This window comes from Phycodurus eques, chromosome 1, assembly GCF_024500275.1.
Source record: "Phycodurus eques isolate BA_2022a chromosome 1, UOR_Pequ_1.1, whole genome shotgun sequence".
NCBI classification, from domain to species: Eukaryota; Metazoa; Chordata; class Actinopteri; order Syngnathiformes; family Syngnathidae; genus Phycodurus; species Phycodurus eques.
This window is the reverse complement of record NC_084525.1, coordinates 41,525,889-41,533,955: the sequence shown is the minus strand read 5'-3', so window position 1 is coordinate 41,533,955 and position 8,067 is coordinate 41,525,889. Positions and strand designations below refer to the sequence as shown.

The 8,067-nt window shown below is 43.4% G+C and overlaps 1 protein-coding gene across 1 annotated transcript; it reads right to left on the bottom strand.

Annotated features, from left to right (window-relative positions):
• Window positions 1–5,500: 5,500 nt before the first annotated feature.
• On the bottom strand, window positions 5,501–6,836 carry rpl31 (ribosomal protein L31). The gene is made up of 5 exons (XM_061692322.1): window positions 6,772–6,836; window positions 6,293–6,396; window positions 6,045–6,170; window positions 5,662–5,774; window positions 5,501–5,577 (listed from the first exon to the last, which is right to left on the bottom strand). The coding sequence occupies exons 2-5, from the start codon at window positions 6,394–6,396 to the stop codon at window positions 5,546–5,548; spliced, it is 375 nt and encodes a 124-aa protein (XP_061548306.1). The 5' UTR covers window positions 6,772–6,836; the 3' UTR covers window positions 5,501–5,545.
• Window positions 6,837–8,067: the final 1,231 nt, after the last annotated feature.

Genomic DNA, 8,067 nt, shown 5'->3' with positions numbered 1-8,067 from the left:
AGGCTGACGCTCTCTGAAGCAATTAATCACTTTGAGACAATTGGCCTAAAATGATTCACTGCTTTGTATTTGACACACTTGAAAAGTACTCACCGTTACATGTGTTCAATAAGAACCTAGTGTCTTTCATTGTGTTCTTCGGTAGATACATGCTCGAAAGTGACTATTACTACAATAGGGGCTTTTCCACCAACCAGTCCAGGAACTTTGAGATGAACTCAAGCAGGAGCTCCTGGTAGCAAAAGGTTCTTGTGGCCCATGTGGTTAGTGTTTCATTTATTAGTTCAGACTAGCTTAAGCAAATGAGGCTGGTGTTGCTCAAAACTGATACCTAGTAGATCTAAAAAATGCTGGCATTTCAAGGTTTCAAGTTAATGTCTTATTCATCCATCCATCCATCAATTTTCCTCCACTTATCCAAGGGTGGGTCACGGGGGCAGCATCTTAAGCAAGGAAGCCCAGACTTCCCCCTCCCCAGCCACTTCGTCCAGCTCTTCCAGGTGGACACCCGGTGACGCTATGCAACAACTAACCAATAGGAAAAGGTGAGAGAGGACAGAAAAGGGAAGGGCAGGACAGGATGTGGGAAATGAGCAAGGCAGTGCTACTGATGAGTGATGTGGTGGGATGCTTTTATAGCACAAACTGGTGGCCCGGGGGCCAGATCTGGCCCTCAGCATCATTTTATGTGGCCTGCGAAAGCAAATAATGTGTGTCAACTTCATATTTCATTTGAAAATACCAAAATTGCTGTATTTACTTGTATAATGTTGAGATACTGCAAGCATTTTATGTTACCAATCCCCCTACAAATGTAAATGTAATAATAGTTGAACAAACATTTTTTTTTATTGGCTTCCGATTTCAAAAGTAGTTAGCCATCAATTTATGTCATTATATGAGACAATAATTTATATGGGTTCACAGTCATAGCGGCCCTCTGAGGGAAGCCGTAACTACAATGTGGCCCACGACAAAAATGAGTTTGACACCCCTGTTAGTGTCTAAATACCTATAAGACCCTGTGGATTGATATCTTAATATATATAACCTGTGTTATTGTTAGTTTTCCCAGCAAAAGCAATTCAAGCCTATAGCGTGTCTATGGAACTTATTAGTTAATGAACACCATATCACATGCATGTTAATCAACTGGTGTACAAAGTTTCTGAGTTGGCACATTGTGGAAGGGGGGGGCCAAGCCAGCGAGCCCATGTGGGTGCCACCCACCCTCCCAGGACCCAGGGCGGTCCCCCAGCCTAACTGAAGCGCCCCGACCAGTCCCAAAGTGAGGGGCTCGTGTACTGGACCACCACCCCTCACGCCCAATCTCCCCCCCCCCCCCCCCCCCCCCAGGTCCCCACTCAGCGTGCCCAACCGCCGCCACCACCCCACCACCCCCGGAAAGCACAGGGGCCCCAACCATCAACAGGGCCCAAAGCAGGAGCCAGCTGCCACCCGAATAAAAGGTCACAGTCCGCCCAAAGCAAGCCCATGTTAAGCACCTGCCACGAACAATAATGGGCAATCTCCCCGCCGCCCGACAACTAAAATGTGAAGCTCCACCACCCATCCTATTACTATGGTTACCAGGTCCCCAACCTGCAACCATTATCCGTGTACCGTGATTGTGTGTGTGGTGGGGTTTCGTGCATTACAATTGAGGAGACCTGTGGGGGTGGGACGAGACGGTCACAGGGCAATGGTGTCCTGCAATCATCACCCCCACTGAGGCCATCCAGCTTCCCAAAGGATGTACAAATGTATGTGGTGCATTAAAAATCTGTGGCGGAAAGGCATGGCGGACCAGAGAGCGGGCTGGAATGCCGGAACACCTGGCAAGCCGAGTGTCCTCCCCAGCCCAACACTGCCCTTCCCCGACTGACAGGTGTATGATGCATTAAAACTGAAGGACCGGCACGGTAGAGAACGGGGGCAACCAGACCGGGGGCCAGCACAGATCGTGGGAGACATACTAACGCTGTCACACTTAAGTCACATCTTTTCCTGTCTGGAAGCAGTAGGGCGTGTTCTACAGGGATACAACAGGCAATCATAGTGTAGTGCTGTGTGTCCTGGAACCAGTAATATTGGAGGAGGGCGTGTCCTCCCTAGAATCTATCCGGGAATCCTAATAATGCTTCTTGATCACATTTGGTACCTATACCGGTTTAACGGACGTGCCTACGTGGCGGTCATGTTGGCAGGCGCGATGGCACTCGCGGAACATTGGTGAAGCCACCACCAATGCACGTCAGGACGCCCGCCAGGTAATCTCCCCCCCCACCCCGCAGAGTTCGGGAAGGAGTAAAGAAAGTCCCGTCCCTACAGACGCCGGGACCGCAAGCACAGGGTCAAGAAGAGAAGATCCCCAATTACTGGCTCCAGGAGACACGCGCCGCTACATTATTATTGGCTGTTGTATACCTGTAGAACACGGCCTCCTGCTTCCACGCGGGAAAAGATGTGACTCAAGTGTGACGGCGTTAGTATGTTTCCCACTATCCCTAACCCACCCTAATCCTAACCTTAACCCATCCTAAACCGCCTAAAGCCCCAACCCTAGCCCTAAATCTAACCATAACAAACGTCTTTGTTTTTATTTCGTACAAATGTGATACATGTTTGGGATGGTCAACTCGTTACATCTGCGTTACCTGCCCTTCCCACGACGCAGGAGCCAATCATGTTGGAGTGGGGCGTGTCCTGGCTAGAAATGATGTGTGAATCCTAATAGCGCTAACAAGATTAGATTGGGGTCCTTTGCCTGTTGATGACGTCACATTACATGATTAGCTGGAAGTTGGCAGGATGACGTAGGAAACTGTGGTTGATTCGTTTGCCTTTATTGCCTTTTATGATTTTATTTTAATTACATCTTACAGCTAACGAAAACCCACATTTTACCTGCAGGAAATTAGAATGTTACAAAAGAAACGGTCAAAAAACATTTTTTTATATGGAAATGAGGTGAGAATTGGCCTTCTGAAAAGTATTGTCTTGTGTTGAATGATACTCTAAATTGCCCATAGGTGTGAATATGAGTACGAATTCATCCATCCATCCATTTTCTGAGCCGCTTCTCCTCACTAGGGTGGCGGGCGTGCTGGAGCCTATCCCAGCTGTCATCGGGCAGGAGGCGGGGTACACCCTGAACTGGTTGCCAGCCAATCGCAGGGCACATACAAACAAACAACCATTCGCACTCACAGTCATGCCTAGTCTGAGTACGAATGGTTGTTTGTTTATATGTGCCCCGCGATTGGCTGACAACCAGTTCAGGGTGTACCCTGCCTCCTGCCCGCAGTTAGCTGGGATATAGGCTCCATTACCCTTAATGAGGATAAGCAGTGTAGAAAATGGATGGATGGATGAATAAACCTGTATAATTTAGGAGTGTCACTTTTGGAATTGCAATGCTGAAATACAATGAATTCTACAGTATTCTAATTTATTGAGATGTACCTGTTAATGCTATACAAACGATATTATTCCACCACTGAGTTGCACCCGCCGCAACTCCAGCCCCCATGTCTCAACTGCTCATGCACAACGCCAAAAAACTGATCCACTCAGTGGCGGGCAGTGCATTTGGGACCTGGACCTTCAGTGGAGATTTACATTGGTCACCCAATCCAGCCCTTAATACCACCGCTATCACGTCACAATTTTACAAAATATACAAAAACGCAATATAGCAATGTGTGGCATTACAAAGAGAGAGGTTTTTTTTTTTTAAAATATTCATCATTAATTATTTGGTCGCTAACTTAGCGATTGCTACAAGCCATCTTTCATTACTTAATGATGCATGAAACACTAATAACACACAAGTACTGGCTAATTAACACGTCACTTATGTGTTGCTAGTTGTCATTAAATCACACACTACCTTCCACCAACTGCATCCTAAGTTTCACTCCTCCAGCCACTGTGACATCACCACCCATGCACCAATCACGTGACATCTCAAATAACAATAATACACAAATGAACATGAAACAAACAAATGTTCAAGGTACCCAAATTAGGGCACTTATGAAAATACTTGCAAATTAAAAATTTGTGTGACTTCTTTACTTCAGTTTTTCCCTTGAATACAATTCCTGTCTCTTCGTGGAAACATGTTTAGTTGTGTGGTTTTCTAAAATAAAAGTACACTTTACAAAGCAAATCTGTGTATCATGACAATAAAAGGCATTCTACTCTATCAAAACAATGTTAAACCAGCAACATTTCAGAGGCAAACACAGCAGACTTTAATTACAGTTGTTACTCTGTATTTTATAGTTTGTCCAATGTTTTGCTCTCGCTGCCTCTCAATATATTGTTCAAATGCATTTGTATTGTGTGTTTAGAGACCTTTCAAACAATTTAAGTGTTGTAAAAGCAACAAAAACATGCCTAGGGTGTATTAAAATAGGGTGTCATTGATTTCACTTATTGTGGAGGTGACTGGAATGAGACACCCGCAATGGAGGGGGGATTAATCAGTACATGAATGGATAACAAATTTATTATCAGATAACCACCTGCTGAAAAAATGACCTGATTATTTATACTTCTACACAAAAGGACTTTATGCATAGTTCAGAAACAGAATTTTCTCCAATCCACTTTTTAGTTGACATTAATATTGAAAATTTGGGGTGGTAAATATTTAATGGACAGGGTCATAATATTTTGTATGGTAAGTTGTCAGATAATTTGATCAGATTCAAAAGCAGGACAAATTTGGCCTAAATGAAATACAGTACTCACCCTCTGTCAAAATTGAACTGAAGTACAATACTGGAGTTCATGTGGATGTGAAAGGCCCAGTTTGACTAGGTTTGCATTGGACCGCGCCACTGTGCTTAGCCAGCAACACCCGGCCCACATAACCAAACTGTGACAAAGCGTGGTGGATCACTCTGTTTGTTTTGATTAAGAAGGCAGGTTGTCAGGTAGCTAGCCCCTGGCTGCAGGATGATTACTGGCACGTCAAACATTCCTCTGGTTTCTAAGCTTGAGTTTTTCCTCTGAGGGGGAGGCGGCACTTGCTGCAGGCTTCACATGCGGGGAGCCGAGAAGCCACGAGCCTCACAATCAATCGGTATAATGAAGCCTGCAGACTGGGGAAGTCTATGAGCAGCTGCCAGCCAGGATGCCGCTTGGGGTCAAAATTAATTCAGTAGCGGTGAGAGGGAAATATTACAATTGCAAACCGTATGGTAGACATATTTCAGCGCACGTACGCCGCAATCGCATGCATGTCACATGAGTTTTTTTTATTTATTGTTTTTTTTTTTTTTTTTTAAAAACACACACATAGGGAGTCAAAAAATTCATACGGCGGATTTCAGGCTCTACGCTGGAGTACTTTAAGCCATGCATTGACATTCTTACTGCACAGCCAATTCTAAGTAGCAAAAGTACCCAAACTTAAGGAATATTCTTCCTTTCAAAATGTTGTAAATTTTAAAGATTCAAGTGGAAAAGAAAACAAAGGTCATGCAGCTAGAAGAACAACTACTTTTATTGTGTTTATTCCGCTCGCACATGTTTAATTTTCATCAACATTGACAGTCTGCAGACCTGTAGGAGAGATGAAAAGCATTGAGGTCAAATCAACTGTTGATCTATCTGTACAATAGGTCAATGAGCAAATGGCATGTTCACCTTTGCACGTGGTGACTGGAACATAGGTAACCAGGGTGTACAGTTTGTTGGGGGAATCCTCATCCTCATTACGTTTCCTGGAAAGTCGCACACGTATTCTGTACGGCACGTTCCTGCACAAACAAACATGATGGTTACCAACTATGTTCTGCTTGAACTAGAGACCGTATTCTCTTCTGTAAACAAGTCCCGTTAAGCATTTTACATGAGAAAATGATGCTGTATTTGAACAAAATCAGCAGGCAACTCCACTTTTAGGTCAAGTAAATAATTGCTCCTCTGACTCACTTGTCAAGAAATAACTCCTTACTCATTTCATGATTCTTTGTGGAAACATAAGAGAGCTTTATGCGCCTATAGCTAAACACTACAAAATGTCTTACCTGACTCCCTTGCTCCACACTGCCTTGTTGAGACGAGTGTCAATGCGGACATCAGGGGTTCCCATCTCCTTCATGGCGAACTTGCGGATTTCTTTGATGGCACGGGGAGCCCTCTTCTTGAAACCCCTGAAAAAAGACAATTACGCTGTCACCTTAAAAAGTACTTTATTATTTTAAGTTACAACACTTTTATGCATTTATGCAAATATGCATGTCTGTCGTTTGCATTTTTGACATGTTACACTCACACTCCATGGATACGCTTGTGGACATTGATGGTGTACTCTCTGGTCACCACCTCGTTGATGGCTGAACGTCCTTTCTTCTTTTCACCTTTCTTGGTTGGGGCCATCTATTGACAATAACATGAACACTTTAAAGCAACGTCGTTTGCCGAGCATTTTTATCAGTACTTGTTTAAATAAGCCAAAGACAACAGCAAGGTCCTGCAGTAGCTGCTTTAGAAGCAGCGACAAACGTTTCAGGGTCAGTAGACATACAAAACATTACAGATTATATTTAGTGAACAAGCACTCGGTCAATCCATAGCTTCACCCCATCGCTAAAAAATGCTCATTTAACAACCCGTATACGCGGTCATATCCATCTCGGTGAAATAGCATGCTACGCGTGTACACAATCACAATCATCGGGCGAATCACTTGTGTGTTTTGAACGCAGGATGGCAATAGATTATTGAAATATAGTTTGAGAAAAGCAGATGCACCGTAGCAGACCGCTGAGGCGGAAGTCGGAAGGACAGAGTAGAAGACGAGCATTGTGGGTAAACGAAACAGGTTCGTCTATATAAGATGTTCGTGGAGAAACAACCACACGAAGTTCTATCCCCCGGAAAAAAAAAAAAACTTTTCTATCCCGCCCGCGACCCGTGTGAGGATAAAGCGGCACGGAAAATGGATGGAATGATTTTCTATCCCTTGTATAAACGTAGTATGAAAAGAATTCCAATGATGTAGTTATTTACATGTACATTCGAATTTGACCGTGAAAAATTACCATCTAATTCGGACCAATAGCTTTACGTCGTCAATGTTAAGACACATTAGAATTGTTAATCAGTTGTGTCCCTCGCTATATGGTGGTTCACCTTTCGCGGCGGATTTTCTTACAGTATATTGCGGATTTTTTTACAGTGCAATTTTGCATGCTGTTTTTTTTTTTTTTATTATTTTACAGCGTGCAAAACCCGCATTGTATTCTGCGTCCTGATTGGCTAAGGTACTTCTCTCGGAAAAAGGACGCTACAGATGAGCGGCGTCAGTATAAAGAGAGAGGAAGGAAGCGGGAAATACGCACGAGTCACAATAATTTATTTTTTACAACTTCATAGGTTTTTCATTAAAATTAAATTATTTTTCTAAAAATCATCATTTGTCAGAAAATGCTTAAATTTTTATTTCTGAAATGTTTGGGCCTTAAAACAGGTTTTGACCTGTTTCGTTATACAATAATATTAACAATTAGCACAAAAACAACAATGTACTTATTTTTCTTACAAAGGTTTGAACTTCGAGCGCGTTTAAACAAGAGCGAAATGTTAATGGTGAGGTTTACAGCCTTAAAACACAGTATAATTGTGAAAAATAAGAGTTTCGTACTTTGCAGATTTCACCTATCGCGGGTTATTTTTGGAACGTAACCCCCGCGATAAACGACGGTGTGAGTGAGAGACAGTCAACATCTATTGGTCAGCCGTCAGCACATTCTCAATGAAACAGCGGGAGAAATAGTCAGAAGCTCCCTCCTCAGGTTGCCTGGCCCTCCTGAGGCTCCTCAGACAATGGAAGACGCCGTTGGGCTTTTAAATCTGCCGAGGTGTTCTGCCGCCACTGCCAGGGCATCATTTGGAATCCAAGGCTGATCTTTCCATTGTCCATATGTCACAGACTTTGGCAATTTGAGTTGAAAGCTTCGATTTTAAAAAAATAAAAGCAAAAAAACTTCAATATCCATTTACACAGCTGGACAACAGGGGCTACATGAGCAATATTTAGTCACGTCC

Coding starts and splice junctions, on each gene's coding strand:
- rpl31 (XM_061692322.1), bottom strand. CDS start 6,396: ATGGCCCCAACCAAGAAAGGTGAAAAGAAGAAAGGACGTTCAGCCATC. Junction 6,171..6,292: donor CACAAGCGTATCCATGGAGT/GTGAGTGTAACA, acceptor GTCTTTTTTCAG/GGGTTTCAAGAAGAGGGCTC. Junction 5,578..5,661: donor TCCAGTCACCACGTGCAAAG/GTGAACATGCCA, acceptor TCTCTCCTACAG/GTCTGCAGACTGTCAATGTT.